Source organism: Malaclemys terrapin, chromosome 1, assembly GCF_027887155.1.
Source record: "Malaclemys terrapin pileata isolate rMalTer1 chromosome 1, rMalTer1.hap1, whole genome shotgun sequence".
In the NCBI taxonomy this organism is placed as follows: Eukaryota; Metazoa; Chordata; order Testudines; family Emydidae; genus Malaclemys; species Malaclemys terrapin.
Window position 1 is genome coordinate 340,051,816 of NC_071505.1, and position 17,341 is coordinate 340,069,156.

The 17,341-nt window shown below is 46.3% G+C and overlaps 1 protein-coding gene and 3 non-coding genes across 4 annotated transcripts; all 4 read right to left on the reverse strand.

Annotated features, from left to right (window-relative positions):
* Positions 1–5,503: 5,503 nt before the first annotated feature.
* Positions 5,504–15,138, reverse strand: RPS3 (ribosomal protein S3). Its single transcript, XM_054015854.1, has 7 exons — positions 15,077–15,138; positions 13,792–13,922; positions 13,331–13,424; positions 12,065–12,159; positions 10,745–10,932; positions 7,537–7,733; positions 5,504–5,575 (listed from the first exon to the last, which is right to left on the reverse strand). Exons 1-6 carry the CDS (start codon positions 15,104–15,106, stop codon positions 7,540–7,542), a joined length of 732 nt encoding a protein of 243 aa, XP_053871829.1. The 5' UTR covers positions 15,107–15,138; the 3' UTR covers positions 5,504–5,575; positions 7,537–7,539.
* On the reverse strand, positions 6,790–6,930 carry LOC128830728 (small nucleolar RNA SNORD15). Its single transcript, XR_008443669.1, has one exon. It is a non-coding gene; the product is annotated as a small nucleolar RNA SNORD15 (small nucleolar RNA).
* On the reverse strand, positions 8,067–8,214 carry LOC128830727 (small nucleolar RNA SNORD15). The gene has a single exon (XR_008443668.1). It is a non-coding gene; the product is annotated as a small nucleolar RNA SNORD15 (small nucleolar RNA).
* LOC128830726 (small nucleolar RNA SNORD15) lies at positions 11,268–11,418 on the reverse strand. Its single transcript, XR_008443667.1, has one exon. It is a non-coding gene; the product is annotated as a small nucleolar RNA SNORD15 (small nucleolar RNA).
* Positions 15,139–17,341: the final 2,203 nt, after the last annotated feature.

The window sequence follows — 17,341 nt, forward strand, 5'->3', positions numbered from 1 at the left end:
CACATGCTCAAAGCACCCTCAGTTCCACCTGAAACAATGGGCAGCCTTAGGTGAACAGGGCCCCGTGGTGCCTTTCATTCCAGTAAAAGACCTACGCAAACAAGGCAAGATGTCTCATTGGTTCACACCTCTACTTTAACCACTGGACCATGCTCGCACCCTGCGTGACTAGCACAGATTTTAGCCACAGCTCTTTCCTCGGTGGCTGAACCTGCTTGGCTTTGTGTTCTGAGGAAGAATTTAAATGACAGGCAGGTCTGAGAGAATCAAGGTAGGTGAGGGAATATCTTTTATTGGACCAACTTCTGGTCAGAGGGACAGGCTGTTGAGCATATACAGAGCTCTTCTTAGGAACAGCAGGGAAAATAGCATGGAGATGACAGGAGGAGGATACCCCACGTACTGGAGGAGGAAAGGAGCAGGGCAGGCTAATCTTAAAAGTAGCTGTAAGACAATACCAAAGGGTTTGGTGTTTCTTGGCTCAACCAGTCACAAATTACAACGAGCTCTTTCTACTCCCAGCCCTAAAAACTCAGCCTAGGATCTTAAAGTTAAACTGGGCTCTTTCAGAGTCATATGTCATCAGGAACTTTCTGCACATCACAGGCAGCTTAATAGATTTTAAGGCCATAAAGGACCATTACTGCCAATCTAGCTGGATGTTCTGCATAACAGACCATGGCTCACTCTCAGCAATTCCTGCATCTAGCCCTACAACTGATGCCAAACTGCAACAGGACTTTTAGAAAGACTCCCAGTCTTGATAGAAAGATTCCAACTGATGAAGAATTTACCACCCCCACCCCAATGTGCTGACCAGTTCCAGTGGATACCACAGTAATACAAATAATCACCCACACAGTTACAAATGTGTCTTATTTTCTATTTGAAGTTCTAGTCTCAGATCTTAGGTAAAGCCCTGTAGTCCAGACGCAACCTAGGCTGACAAGGGTGTTTTCTGTTGCGGCAGGAATACACCACTCCAACAAATGTTAGCTATGCTGAAAGAAGCACTCTTCCATCAGCATAGCTGCATGTACCCTACAGGTTGTGTCTGTCAGGGGTGTGTTATTTTCACAGCCCTGCCCAGCATTCCTATGCTGGTATTTTCAAGAGTAGTCTAAGCCAACAATTTAGTTCAGGGGTTCTCACAACAAAAATGTTGGTGGCCTCAGACTGCGGCCACAAACTCTGACAAATTTTCCTAAAATTATTAACTTAATTAAATATGCACATATACATGTCCAAATCATTTAATTCATTGACGTGGGTTTTTTCTCTTTTGCAGACCCAATAATAAAAATGTAGTTGTGTTTGGGGCCCCTGGCTCCTCCCCCAGCCCCTCACCTATCACCTCTGGCTCCCACTGCCTACCCCAGCCCACCACTGCCACTCCCCACCCCCATTGCCCCAAGCTGCAGCCTCACTCCCCACACTTACACTGCTCCTTGCCTCTTGACCACAGCACCCAGGCAGGCTAGCCTTCCTGAAGCCCAGAGCGGGAGCCCCACAGCTGGGGGGGCAGTGGGGTGGGGCTGAAGCCCAGATCCCCACCACCTCAGGAAGCTGAAGACCAGAGTCCACTGTCAGAGCCCCAAGGCTGAAGTTGGGGGTGCTGAAGGGAGGGGGCAAGGGTGAAGCCCAGTGCCAGAGTCTCGGCTGAAGGGGGGAGAAGAGACTGGGGAGGGTGACGCCCACTGCCAGAGCACCTGGGCACTGCAGGGAAGGGCCGCAGCTTTGCCCCCTCCCCCATCTCTGCCCAGGAGAGTGTTGTGACTGCAGGAAAAACCCTGGTAGCCAGTGTTCCCACTAATTTTTCCCACCCATGTGGGGAATGAATTTTGTTGTGCGCACCACTATGGAAGTGATGTAACACACTCCACCTTCACATTGGTGCATATAACAAAATTCATGTGGTGAGGGTGGGGTGAGGGGTTTGGAGTGTGGGAGGGGACTCAGGGCTGGGATACGGGGGGGTGCAGGCTCTGGCTGGGGGTGCAGACTCTGGAGTGGGACTGGGGGGTTCAACTTGCAGGAGAGGGCTCAGGGCTGGGGCAGAGGGTTGGGTGCAGGGGATGAGGGCTCTGGCTAGGGGTGAAAGCAGACTTGTTAAGATGACAAGAATTGCTCTAAAATTATTGGCAAATTTAAGTATTCTGTGGTTCTGAAACTTTAATATTTTTATTAGCATAACTCTAGCAAGCAGGATTGAGACTAATATAATTGCATTATACAGGTCATGCAAAATGTCCCTTCCAGCCCTAAAAAGTAGACCAACTGCTCTACTGCCACCTCCTGGCCACAAAGGGTTTTTTCCTTTTAGCAAGAGTTTACCATAGTGGCTCTTAAACTTTTACTAGTGACCCCTTTCACATAGCAAATCTCTGAGTGCGACCCCCCTTATAAATGAAAAACACTTTTTTCTATATTAAACACCATTATAAATGCTGGAGGCAAAGCAGGGTTTTGGGTGGAGGTTGACAGTTCGCAACCCCCCCATGGAATAACTTTGTGACCCCTTGAGGGGTCTCAACCCCCAATTTGAGAACCCCTGGTTTACTGTGTCTTTAAGAAAGTTTGTTTTTGCAGCACAGGGCAATAATGGGAAGGGTGCTAGGGCAGGCTAATCAAGCATTCCTTACTTCCCTCATCCATGGCATCTGCCTGGCACTTCCCCTGCATGGCTGTAGCACATGGGTTTTTTTAAGCATATGGACCAGTTACAGGTTACTAGTGAAATCCCATTAACCACTCTCTTTTCCTCTTTTGATTGCACAACACTTCTGGCTACAGTATTTTTTTGTAAAAGAACAAGGCTCAAGGAGAGTGCTAATGTCCCAACCCATCTGCCCTGCATAACATTGGGAGAACTTGCACATTTCAGTATTTCTCATTTTATCACAGCCAGATGTAGATTAAGAGGCACCTAAATGAGATCAGATTCAGAGTACCTATAAAAAAACGTGTAATCCATTATTTATTTCCACTGGAGGAAACCGTAAACCAAAAAACTGTAGGTAGCCTGATGCACTAAATCCAGTGTTAGGAACGGATACACACTTTTCAGTCTAACAAATGAAGTTAGCAAAGACAATATGTGGAATTCATGGTTAAAAGCCCGTTACTGAACTGACTGATTCTTATAGCTTCCATAATGGTGCAAATGTACAGAAGAGTGTAAGCTATGCTACTTTGCTAGAGGCTCTTATATCGGCCTGGATATTCTATTTAAGACAGGTTTCAGAGTAGCAGCCGTGTTAGCCTGTATCCGCAAAGAACAGGAGTACTTGTGGCACCTTAGAGACTAACACATTTATTTGAGCATAAGCTTCCGTGGGCTACAGCAGCCGAAGAAGTGGGCTATAGCCCACGAAAGCTTATGCTCAATTATATTTAAGAGAGTTGAACAGCCTCGCATAATGTAGCGGAAGCTATTTTAAGTATCACTTTTCTTTCGTATACTCCACTATACCAAATGAGTTTGAGACATGCCCGACTGACAACCCAAGAGCGGATTCTCCAATGCTCACAGGGGGCAGTAGCAGGGCTGCCCGGTAATTGTTTGCCTAGTGCAGGGGTTCTCACAACAAATTTTTGTGTGGTTTGAGTGCGGCCACTAACTCTTGCTGGTGGCCACTGACAATTTTTCCTTAAATACTTAACTTTAGAAAAAACATGTCCAAATCATTGGAAATTTATATTTATTTACACAGGGGTTTTTGCAAATGCAATAAAAATAATACACAGTTGCCTCTATTCTTTCCTGGACCTATCTAGAAACACAAATAAGGTGCTTTGCATGTTCTTGTCTTTTGTTGTTTCGTTTTGGTTGGGTTTTTTTTAATTAATTAGACTTGCTGGCTAGGAAGTCTACTGCCGTGAACAGTGGTATTTGTATGCTTATGAAAAGTGATATTAACAGAAGCAGACTTGCTAGCTAGCTGGGAGGCAGTGAAAAGTGGTATTAACATACAAATATCACTTTTCACAGCAAATTTACTCAGACGCAGCACGCGGAGGAACAAAGTAAGCCCTGGATGTGGAAATGGGTAGGGGGGCAGTGAGGCCGGGGCAACCGAGGCGTGGTGAGGCCAAGGCTGGCACCTGCCACCACAGGGCTGGGGCCAGAGCCCAGAGCCTGCCACCCACCACTCTAGGGTGGAAGCCAGAAGCCCAAGCCCCACCACCCCCGGGAAGGTGGGGAATCTCACCCTGGCTGCCTGATCCTCTGTCATTTGTGGTTCGAGGGGGTGGGGGAAGGACCCAACCCCTGCTGGTGGTCCCAGAGAAGGGGCCGCTGCTCCCCTACCCCCCAAATAATCACCCAGGAATCTGTGGCTACAAGAAAAGCCTTCGGTGGCCACATTTGAGAAACGCTGGCTAGTGCAGTCTCTCTCAGCCATGGCCTCTTATTCAAAGACATTTTCACAATCCTTCCATTTACCATGAAAGAGTAAACACATCAATGATACACCTATGTAATTTGCATGTGCTTGAAGAGGTTGACAAAAGAAACATGGACCTTTATGGGTAAGGATGGTGTTGAAGTGGGGGAGCAAGATTCTTTTCTTCCACTTGCAATAAGATTTAATGCTTCATGGCCCAATTGCCTTTTGTTCTTCAACCCCCTGCCAGTTCAGAAACAGTGGTCTTTAACATACAAGAAGAGTCAGGTTGAAATGGGAGGAATTCATACCTCCTAACTTGCTGAATTCCCAGAGCAATCTAATGCAAAGACTTAGACCTGGCATACAATAATGTATGCTGAGTAAACACCAATGAAATTCTCTTAGTGCTTAATTCCTTTTAAGTTTCTTGAAAATGACAGTCTGGTAAGTCACTTTGCCAGTCTCTTGTACACACTAGCACCGCTCCTGGGTTCCTTAATCTTAGTGCTCTGAAATTCTCTTATCAGGGAAATCACATCAACACGGGTCAATTCATATTTTACTGCAAATCCAAATGAAAAAAAGCTCTTTCCAGTGTCACATAGAACCACTTCAACTCCTAAGAGGTTATGAAAATTCTGCACCTCAGGATTCAACACTGAACTCTCAAGTCATTAAAATCTCCGAGAGAGTTTAAAAAACTGGAAGCCTCAACGCACCAAACTTATGTAGCCTCTTTCACACCCAAAAGCATTTTGTGAACTTTACCTAACACCAAAAAGCAGCAGGCTAACAGCAATGCCAAAGTGAAGACGTCTCCAAGTGTATTTCAGCAACTAGGATTAAACACCCTCCCCCAACTTGTTTTAAATCACTTGGCATAAAATTATGTCACCGAGGCATCAGGACTCCAATTTAAGGGACATTCATGAGGCCTAAGCACCAGATTGTGGCCATGCACTGACCTGGCCTGGTTTGTTTAGCTTGAGATCTGACAGTTCACTCCAAAAGGTGGTAGAAAAAAGGAATGTGGGATGGGCAAAATTTCCAGAGAACTTGGAGGCAAAACTTTTTCAAGAACTACAGTAGTCAAAAGAAGAGTCTCCACATTACACTGTCTTTTATGATTTTATTAAGATCCTTTCATGAGCCACAGTCCACCTTCTCCTTCCAAGTGTTGAAAAATCCTACAACAAAAACAAAACACTTAGCAAGAGCACAAATTTCAGTGATCACTGTAAAGTTATTAATCATCCTGACCCAAAATTATCCTGCCGGTTTGAAGCTCCACAGGCCTGCAATCCATTACCAGCCAGGCTCCAGCATTCATAATACAAGTTAAAATCAATGTATTGTTATTTGTGCTACGGTAGCTTCTAGGGGCCTCAACAGAGATCAGGGCCCAACCATGCTAGGCACTGCAGTTTAACATAACTTATCAGCTCCACAGTGCTTCCCACCACCGTAACAGGCCTAAAACTAGCTCAGTGAGGCAGATTCCTAACATGATTGTGAAAGCAATTGTGGTTTCAATTAGTACAAATGGTCCCCTTTACTTCCCTAGCATTATCCACACACTTGTCATAATTTCTAATCTGAGAGATCATTAGAGGCAAAGGGAACAAAGCAATCCAAGGAAATCTAACAGGAAGTATACTTCGATTTTACAAAAAAAATTGATTTGTTGTATTTTTTTGTAAGCTTTAGATGCTATGCATGTTGCTCTATAATAAACTGAACTGCTTCAAAGTGCTACCCATGGAGAAGGGACCAACAATGTTTTTTTCTAACTGGCAGCAACAGCAGCTCTAGCTAGAATGTGAAGCCATGGTTGGGTCTTTTCTCCTTGCACATCTCTACCACTAAGAACATCTGCAATTGCAATTTAATTAACAACTCTGCTGACGTGCAAGCTAGAAGAGAATCGCCACACCACAGTACCCCAAGGCAAATACAACTTAACAGGAGAAAAAAATATCATCAGACGTATTTGCGGCTATGGCTGAATACACACAGGAACAGGTCTATTCAGTGAGATTGTAGCATTACAGTCACTGAATAGACCTGCACTTTATTGGTTAAATCTACAGCGAAGTGTTTGCAATCTTAGAACATGAGCTGATATAAGGAGAAAAGATGGTGTCTATTGTACAGACTGTGGCATAGTATAGGTGTGTGAATGATACAGGTGCCTTCAGAAATTTCTGACAGAGGGAGTTGGGTTCATATTACAAGGCAGGTTATCCCAAATATACCAGCTGGCAGAAAAGATGACAAAGGTCAGGTAGAGCACCACTACCGTAACATGGTGGGAAACTTTGGGTAAGGATTCCCAAGAAGCATAACTCAGTTTTCACCTTTAGCGTTTGAGCATTAAGTTAGCAAAAGAGGCCTCAATAACCCTTCTCAGACAAATGCCTCTGAAGTCGTCAGTCAAGGACTCTGATTCAAGGTCCTGAAATCCATGATATAGAACATAACACGGCACAGGGCACTTGGACAGATCTCTCTTTTCAGACTCGTCATCATATCTTCACTGAAGGGCTGACGTTAACTGGTTTAATAATGCAGCAATGGTAAGAAGTTACACAGTGCTCCACCCACCACAATCACCTCAAACACTTCACAAAATTACGTTCCTTACGTATTGGCCTTACTTTCCACTCCATCACCCCAGACCCTGCACTGCAACAACTGACCCTGCAGTCAAACACTGGGTGCACTCTAGAATTGGAGGGGAACAAATACACAGCAACAGGAGGGGAGCTACTGATTGAACAGGTCAGTCAGTGCTTCTTTATAACAGCTCATGTATTTCTGTACTCAACTTTTAAAAAAATTATTTTTCAGTTGAGATTAAGCCACAATTTGCCAATGCTTATTTTCAAAGCAACACAGGAGCATTATTCTAGAACAGACCAATATTTTAATGTCCTGCACTTGTTCCATTCTGGCCACAGGGCAATACAGAATTATTTGGAGAAACTCAGATAATGCACCTAACTTTGTTTCTTCCTGACTCCAGCAGAAGATCAATTTATACCTCAAACCATGAGCATATTCTTATTTATGAGAATAAAAATGATCATTTCTGATGGGCATCACACTAGTTTCTACCATTTCAGAGTTACGGAACAAAGTCACTTACCCATTATGCAGTGGGAACTGGCTGAGGCATGGCTGGCTGTTCTGGTTTGCCACCTTTCTGCTCTGAGATGGGTGTGGTGGGTAAGATCTCTTCCTTGGGCTCCACAATGCTGACATGGTCTGGCAGGGGTTTCTTGGGTCCAATCTTCCCACTTGGGTCCCAAGGCAACATAATCTTTACTTTAATACCCAGCACACCTGAAAAAAATGGCAATATTATAACGGTGGTCACTGCATTTAAAGAAGGTAAGATGCTCCGTATACACTCAGATGCTGAACTGACACAAGTTCTAAAACACCGCCATGTTTATTCAGCGGAAGCGTCCAACACTCACATAACGCGTACACTTTGGGTGATCTGTAATAGGACTCCGTTATCAGCGTGAATTAACGACATCCTTTAAGCGTACGCAGGCACAGAAGTAAACTAGTCCAGTACTTTTCCTTCCATCGTTTCATGCACTGCTCTCTCACGAAGTGGGAGCTTTAAACCCCCGTTTCCTGTGCTAATTGATAAATATTCTCTGTATCCCTTCTCAGACAAATGCCTCTAAATCATCCAATGAGCAGGACACTCTGCTAAGGTACCCTAAGCACAGTACCAAAGAACATGGCACTGAACAGGCTACACTTACACAAGAAATGTCCTTTCTGACTCGTCATCGTATCATCACTGAAGGGATATCAGATAAGCTAACTGCTCTTAGGTCATGTTCAAGGACTGTTTGCTCACATGTGACAATCATTTAGTGACCGGAGGAGTAAAAAATAGTTTGCATCCTTCTTGAAGGTTTAATTATACAGACCTGAAAGACTTACATTCTCCCTCATGCTTTTTACCATAGGAAAAAAAATACCAGGACTATCTAGTCTTGCGTTTTGTTTCTGCCAGGAACCCTGGGAGGATTAGAAGATCTGGGGTGGGAGTCCTTGGCTTTCAATGGTATTTTATAAACCCAAAGTCATAATTTTATCCCAAATGTTTCTCAGTAACAGGTGTTAAGTAGGTAATGAACAAGTTTTAAACAGCGACTTAAAACCCCTCTCTCAACTACTTAGATTTCAGTCTCACTAATTCCACTAGCTATTCAGTCACCTGGGGTATGCCCACACTGCAGGTGGAAGTGAGCCTCCCAGCCCAGGGAGACAGACGTGCGCCAGCAGGGCTCAAACTACATGCTAAAAATCGCAGTGTGGACGCTGCAGCTCAGGCTGGAGCATGGGCTCAAACCCACCTGACCCCTAGACTTGAGAGCCCGAGTTCCAGCTGAAGCTGCAATATGCACACTGCTACTTTTGGTGCACTAGCACAAGTCAGTCTACCCTGGCTGCAGGAGGACTGATTTAAATCAGGGCAATTTAAATAAGGATTTATATCACCAAGTGGAAATCCTTGATTTAAGCAATCTATTTTAAACAACTTTTCCATTTGTATTTCAGTTCTCTGCTACGCTCATTGGTTGATATAACCCTTAATACATGTTTATGTACAACTAGAGCCTTTACACTAGATTTGATACAGCTTTTTGCTACCTAGGAGACTATACAACTATATACATTTATTTAAGAATGATTTAGTTTCTAGTTTCAGATGCTTATTAACTGTACATTTGTAGCATGTTAGAAAGTGCTGAATGATATATTGCTTCTTTACTAGATAATGAACTTGTGGGACAATTCGTGTCAAGCTACATTAGGTTGGTAACTGGAATTTAATTAAATAGAGAACAGCATACAACACTTATCAGAATACGTTTCACATTTACAACTAAATGATTTATTACACCGAGGAATTAACTGTAGTCAGTGAATTGCACTGATCATTTCAGGTCAGTCAGGGGAAAATTTTCAAGTATGTCTAAGTGAAAGTGACTGGAGCTTAAGTTCCTACTCACTTAAGTTTCTTGAAAATGACAGTCTTGTAAGTCACTTTGGCAGTCTCTTGTACACACTAGCACCGCTCCTGGGTTCGTTACCGGTTGTGCCATGTTTATAAAGCAGGACCTCAAAAGTTAGATGTTTTCCCAGATTTCTTGCTTTATATAGAAAAGCAGCCTTAATTCAACTACAGGCTCATGCATTCAGCATCTTTATTTTTTATTTTAAAATGTTTTAAGAGATTACAATAAGTTTAGGCCTTAAAATATTTTGTATTAAATTCAGATTTCATTTTAAACAGGATTAAAAAAAAATAAATTCCAGTTAACTAAATAAAAATCACTCTTAGTTTTAGCCACACTGCTGGGCTGGGAGTTTTACTCCTGACTGCAGCGCAGACGCACCCTTGCAGCACAGGTACTCAACCTGAGATCGCAAAGCAGCTTGCCCTTCCTTTCCTTATGGCTGGATGGGAGAGTCCCAAAACTCTGTTGTCACACCGGATCATCACATGGAAAAGGCTGAGAACAACTGTTCTGGAGAATCCTCCAACAAAAATGCCACAAACAAACCTCAGTATTTCTGAAGCAAAAATCCTTTCAGGCTCCTTTATCTCTTGAAGCATAAAGCTCATTTTCCTTTCGCAGCTCACTTTTACAGTTTATTTCTGATCATCAAGCCTTACACCAAGAGACAGCCGAGTCTAGCTTGCTGGAAAACCTGACTGCCACTTACTGTGTAAACTCGGGCAAGTCCCACTTTCTCCATCTGCATGATTGGGAGAATATTGTCTTACCTACTCCCATAGGGATTACAGGAACGATTTATACAACACTGAAAAATATATGCATTTTCTGGGCTAACGATTAGAAACTTTGAATAGAGATGTATGCATATCCAAAGTGACTAACTGATAGGCAATGCTGCTGCAGGAAAACACAACCAGCTGGTACCATACTACTAAGCCCCAGTCATATCGTCCTAATTAGGAATTTTATTGGCAGCTGAAGACTGTTTAACCTAGATTTTCAATTTATCTATATAGGGCAAGAGCAGACAATGCTCCACATTAGACAAAACGTGTGTAACAGAAGACAGCCCCAGCCTGTAAGGACTTGTAATTTCAAAAGGCAAAACAGCATTACAGGTACCAGTAACTAGAAGCAGTTGGCGCTGAATACTTTGCACAACAGAAAACGCACTGGAATTCTGGGAGTGACCACTCCTGTAGCAGTCAGACAGCAGAGAAGCAGCACTTTGGATTGTCTGGTACTAAGTGCTAATAGACGGAGCCAGCCAATTGCAAGGGGATACATATTCCAAACACTCACCCTGCCTGAGGAGGACGTGGCGCACAGCTGTATCGACATAGTAGTTTACAGGGTCTCCACTGTGGATCATCAGGCCATCCACAAACTTCATAGACTTGGCTCGCTGGCCTCTGAGTTTACCGGACACCACCACCTCACAACCCTTAGCACCACTCTCCATGATGAAGCGGAGGACACCATAGCAGGCTCTTTGGGGAGGGAAACGAGTTACTCAGTGGTTGTAGAGAGCACTGTGAATTGCACAAGTAGGAGATATGGCTATGGAATGTGCCACCTAAACCCTCCATAACAATCAAATTCTGATCCAGAAATCCAGCTCTCGTTAAAGCTAAGTTTAATCAAAGGCAGCAGCATCTGCCCCATAGCCTTGTTTACTCTTACGCAATTTTTCTAAAAAGTTCATTCTAGAGTTTCAACATTGTGAATTCTGTGCCTGTTTCACCTCATGCTTAGATGTTATGGGCATGTGCACTGCTCAGCACAACGGGCTCTGGTTGCTACTACATGTAATTACATTAAAAACCCTTCTCAGACAAATGCCTCTAAATCATCCAGTGAACAGGACCATCCTGCCAAGGAACCCAAGCACAGTATCACAGAACATGACACTGCAAAGGGTGCACTTAGCAGGATACATATCCCTTTTCTGACTCGTCATCGTATCATCACTGAAGGGATCTTAACATGTGTGATCACAGGTCATCTAAATCACAATTCATTTCCTAGATAGCTTTGTTTGAGGCTGAAGCGCCATCTTTGCTAATTTCCCCCACACCCCATTCCGAATAATTGGGTGTAAGCTTTACATGTTTGACTTAGCCTTCACCCTTTCACTAATCCACTCCGTAACAGGGCAAGTTCTATATTAAAACTAATAGCTAATATTATTGCCAATTGTGACAGCCCTAAACAAATCATGATATTTTATTTAATACTTAGTTATGCCATGTGCTATCAAGAGACTTGTGTTTAAACACACAGAAATGGCAGTTCAAATAAACACTCATTAAAATTTGTTTTAAGTTTGCTGGAGTGTAACTGTGTCTTTTTAAAAATCTACCTTTGAAATAAGAAATCTGTGTGCATTTACCACCTAGATAATTAATATTCAGGAAAAATTAGATAACAACTTTACATCTTTATTCTGTCAATCCTAATTTAACTTGCACAATGCATGCGTTAGTCCCAGTTTACACGCACAGTGGTGAAGGAATTTTCCTCAAAGCCACAGAGCCAGTGTCAGAGCTGGGATCAGAACCCAGAGCGCTCCCAGTCACTTGTTTGCCCTATTATATCTACAGACCATTTTATTACACTTACCGACGCACCGCTAAACCTCCCAGAAGTTTGTAACGCAGGGACTCTGCTTGGGCAATAGCACACAGACCTCTTGTGGCCACCTTCTCGGCATAGAGCTACAAAACAAGGAAAGAGTGCTCAGAAATAGAGTTACAACAGTGAAGGTTAGCAGACTTCCATGCATACAGGTGATAGGAGCCTCAGCTGCCCTCCGTGCGCCCCTCTCCTTTGCACCCAGTAACTCACTTAGTTCCTTGGTATTTACATACCTGCAGGATCTTTACCCTTAGACAACACAGTGTGGCTTTTATCTGCTTTGGCATGTGTCCTCTGCTCCTCATGTTGAGTTGAGACATCCTAGTGATGCTCCATTGAAAACCAAGGCACCATTAAGGCATGCTTGGTTCAGTCCTGGAGGTGCAATCCTACCAAGCCAGCCCAGAACGTTAGGCAGCCCCAGAGGTGCAATCTTCCAAACGTGTCCAGGTATGGACAGCGGCGGTGATGCATCCTGAAGGGTGGGCATGGTATGTTGGGCTGTGCTTGGAGGAGCATCCTACCAGACATGCCCAGCACTCTGGGACAACTGAAAGCTTAATAAAGAGATCACAATCAGAAAGTGAGGTTGAAAGTGTAAGGTCTTTAAGCATAGCACAGGACAAGTCAATGTGGTATACAGTTTCCTGGCAATTTCTCCCAGTGAAGTTACAGATTCTTTAAAGGAAACATGCAGGAAACCCTGCGGTAGGCAACTATGGAATAGCCTCCCCAAAGGAAAAGTTTCTTTCTAAACTCCATCAGATAACAGTTTATGCCCTTACAAATGGCCCTTGTTTTATATAGTCCTTGCAAGCTTTGTTTTTAACTCTTATTGCTGTACTCTGGATGCTGTTATCCATTGCAATCTAGGCCTCAAAGGTACCTTGTGACAATGAGTTCCGCAAACTAGTTACAATAATCAACAGAAACCATCAGTTCTGCATGAAGTAAAAAACAAGAACCAGTGTCATTAGCTAGCAAGGATCCATTAACTCAAACCTGCTACAGGTCACAATATGTTCTCCATTTTTGGCCGAATACCAAAAAGTGAAAATCTAATGCCTCATATCCAATACTATTAAATCTCACTTGTGATGACTGTTGATAACACATAGGCAGACAGATGTGCGACTGTTGTCATGTTAAATTAATGCCTTTTCTAAAAACTGATGTAATCAAAAGCAACAGTAAAGCTCATTTTAAGGTATCATCAGAAAAAGTGACAATAAAAAGAGAAAAGCCACTTACCTCAACGCTTCCTTCTGGAAAGCCAAACCTCTTCTGTACGACAGCAGTCAGCTCCCGGATTCGGCGTCCCTTCTCACCAAGAACGTTTTGCGTTCTGAATAAGGTAAACGTGGTTATTGGAATCTGTGGCTGGGAAGTAACACCTATTTGAAGATTTAATTTTTTCTCCATGCCAATGTACCAGTCTTATTATAGTACATTACTGTGCCGAGTCTACTTTTAAATGACTTACTAGATAGGGATTACAATCATTCTCAGCAACTATTCCACAATTTAACCTCATCACAAGGAAGCTCTCTCTAATACATGGACATTTGTTCACCATTTCTTAATTTCATTCACAATTTCTGGTTACCATCTTTCCAAAGAAATAGGGTCATGTATAGAAGGATTATACACAAGCGTCACAGATTTGGCTACTGGTAACTGCTGTGAAAGAATAAGGAGCAAGTTTCAATTACCTGGTCGCAAGGATGATAATTTCAGTCCTCGTTGGAGTAACTCGGACCTCTACTCCGGAGTATCCATCTTCAGCCAACTCACGAGTCAGAAACTCATTTAGCTCAGCTTTGAAGATGCCATCAGCGACAAACTAAAACAGAAAACAGAACAAGTCAAGCTATGTTTAACAGTTCACAAATAAACTCTCTAAAATTCAAAGTTTCGTTGCTGGTTGAAGGTGCTGGCTGAACAGCCCGAATCTACATTTCTCTTCACAGAGAGCAGCAGAGACAATACAACAAGCCTCCCGATGCAAGGCCAAATTTGCCTCAACCCTGCTGTAGTGACTACACCTCTAAGGTCAGTTTAATCCCTTAAGCAATGATCAGACCAAGGCTTCAACCACATCCAGCTAAAACCATACTCAAAACTAGTTGATAAAACCATACGTCATTACTCTTTTCCAAATGGTAGCACTTTCTAGCCCGTATGAATGTTAAGTTAATTGTGTCAGACTACCCACAATCAACAAGTACTTGCTTAAACCCAGGCCCTGATCCTGAAAACACCTGACAGCAAACATTACCCCTGGTTAGGAGTTTGGCATGACGGGATCCCTACTTTGCTTCTTTGTTAGTGATGGAGGTTAGAAGGTTTCACACCAGGTTACTAGCCCTGGGGTGACCAGCCCCTTGACCCTACATCGCTCCACTTCCGATAAACGCCTCGGATAAACTCACTGGAAACCGGAGTTTTACTCTGCCAGCTGCAGGGCCCACGTGCGAAACACCCTCTGCTCTTCCCTCCCGGGTGCAAAGCAGCCCAACAGGCCCGCTCCCCAAAGGGTCCGAAACCCGCTTCCCCAACGCGGGGCCCCTGCCCGGGCGCCAAGCGGAGCCCCGGGCTCTGGGCAAGGGGGAGCGAGGCGCCGCTGTCAGCCACGCGGGCGGCTCAAGGCGGCACCGGCCCTCCCGGCAGCTACAGCCCCGGGCCGCTTCCGGGCTCCCTCCCCGCCCCCCCCGCGCCTCCTCCAGCCCCGCAGCGGCTCCGCGCCCCGGGCTGCGGGGACGGGCCAGGCCCCGCGGGGAGCCAGCCGGCCTCCCCCACTCACGGCCCCCAGGCCCGGCCGCAGGGAGCCGCCATGTTGCGCCCGGCCGGGCCCGGCCTTTCATCCGCCTCCATCCGGCCTCGCCGCCGCCTCGGCAGCCCCGCCCCGCGGCCCAGGCCCTGCCCGGCGCTCCCGGCTCCCAGCCCGGCCGCGATCGCCGGGCCCCGCGGCCGCCGGAGGCCGCCCCCAGCGCTCACCTTGCGCTTCTTGGAGATCTGCACCGCCATCTTGAGCCGCGCCGCCCCGGCGAAAGGAAGAGGCCCCCCCGCCCGGGGGAGGATATAAGGTCCTTTCGCCACTTGCCATTGGGCCGCGGCCGGTCACGTGGGCTCGCAGGGGTGGGTGGGAAATGTAGTCTTCCTCAGTGACCCCCCCCCCCGCCATGGTCTGAGGGCAGGGGTTCGGGACTTGTGTACGCTTAGCGCTGGTATCACTATTGAGCACGACGCAGTGTGAGTGTCGACCTACCTGTCCTCCAGCAGTTTGTGAATCCACTGGCCAGGGATCACAGACAGCAGAAGCCCCTCTACACTTTAAACACCCCCCACCCCACACAGTATTGAAATGTCTTTTCCTGAGTGCCCCCCATAGCAAGCACACTTAGCAGCTCTCTCTTCTCATGTGTGACCGCTCAGCCGACCATGCCAGCTTCACCCCCCACACTAGACACGGTGTAGACAAGAGACAGTGGATTGTTTGGGCCTGTGGGGAGAAGAGGCTGTGGTGGCACAGCTACAGACCAGCCACAGCAACATGGACAGCGATACACATATTGCACAAGGGATGCAGAGAAAAGGATATGACAGGGACCAGCAGCAGTGCTACGTGAACGGGAAGGAACCACAGCAGGCGTACCACAAGGGCAGGGAGCACAACAAGCCATCGGGGTCTGAACCCCAGGCAGCCTTCTTTTACAATGACCTGCATGCCGTACTTGGCAGAAACTCCCCCAGCACTCCACAGATCATCATGGATACCTCAGCGGGGGAAGGAGGGTGAAGACACAGTAGGGTGACCAAGTGTCCGGTTTTTGACCAGAACACCCGCTCAAAAAGGGACCCTGGCGGCTCTGGTCAGCACCACCAACTGGACCATTAAAAGTCCAGTTGGCAATGCTGTGGCGCTAAGGCAGGCTTGTCCCTACCTGTCCGGGCTGACACTGCGCTGTGCCCCGGAAGCGGCCAGCAGGTCTGACTCCTAGGCGGAGGGGCCATCGGGCTCTGCGCACTGCCCCTGCCCTGAGCACCGGAGGAGGTGGGGGGGTGGTGCCTGAGGACAAGAGTGGCACGTGGAGCCTCCTGGCTCCGCCGCCTAGGACCTGGACCTGCTGACTGCTTCCAGGGTGCACACAGTGTAGTGCCAGGATAGGCAGGCAGCTTGCCTTAGCCCCACTGCGCCACTGACTGGGAGCCACCCGAGGTAAGCCCACGCCCCAACCCCGAGCCCCAACCCTGAGCCCCACCCCAACCCAGAGCCCCCTCCTGCACCCAAACCCCTCATTCCCAGCCCAAAGCCCTCACCCCCCCCTCTCCAACCCTCTGCCCCAGCCCAGAGACCCCTCCCACACTCCGAATCCCTTGGCCCCACTCCCCAGCCTAGAGCCCCATCCTGCACCTCAAACCCCTCATCCCCAGCCCCACCCCAGAACCTGCACCCCCAGTTAGAGCCCTCACCCCCTCCCGCACCCCAGCCCCCTGCCTCAGCCCAGTGAAAGTGAGTGAGGGTGGGGGAGAGCAGGCCACAGAGGGCTGGGCCTCAGGGAAGGTATGGGGCTAGGGTGTTCGGTTTTGTGCATCTAGAAAGTTGGCAACCCAAAGACATGGTGCAGAATGGGGTCCCGCTTTGCAGCAAGTTAGGATCTGTTTGAGATGCTACCAGGCAAACATGAATGAGCGTGATGAAGGGGACTTGGGTAAGTGTGTGCATGCATTATTTCCTACAATGTTTAAATTTAAGATGGTGCCCAGTCCATCTATAAGTTAACAAGACTCAGCTATCAGCTTAGGCGGGGGTGGGGTGTGTGTGTGGAGCAGTGTATTCGAGTACAGAGGATGTCCCATGAGAGATCTTGATGAAACTTTCATGGAGATACTTTGCAATCCTCTCCCCAAGGTTTCTCGGCATGACTGCCTTATTTCTTTCTCTGGGGTAGGACACTTTCCCACACCACTCTGCCATGAGTGCGGCTGGCATCATTGCAGTAAAACAATCTAGGAGCATGTGGGCCTGGGTGGCTTCAAGACACCAGTAGCAGCTGTGTTTTCTGTGCCTTTGTGATCCTCAGCAGTGAGATATCAGCTAAAACCACAACCACTAGCATTAAATAGTGCCAATGTTCAGTGCCATTCCCTATACTGATATTGTTTCATGCAACCGAAATTCCTTCCCATCCCATCCCTTGTCCCATACTCACCATAGCCAGGGCTGGAGAATGGTGCTGTGCAGAGGCACTCCGACCCGAA

Coding starts and splice junctions, on each gene's coding strand:
- RPS3 (XM_054015854.1), bottom strand. CDS start 15,106: ATGGCGGTGCAGATCTCCAAGAAGCGCAAG. Junction 13,425..13,791: donor ATTATCATCCTTGCGACCAG/GTAATTGAAACT, acceptor TACCTTATTCAG/AACGCAAAACGTTCTTGGTG. Junction 7,734..10,744: donor CCACGTCCTCCTCAGGCAGG/GTGAGTGTTTGG, acceptor CATTTTTTTCAG/GTGTGCTGGGTATTAAAGTA.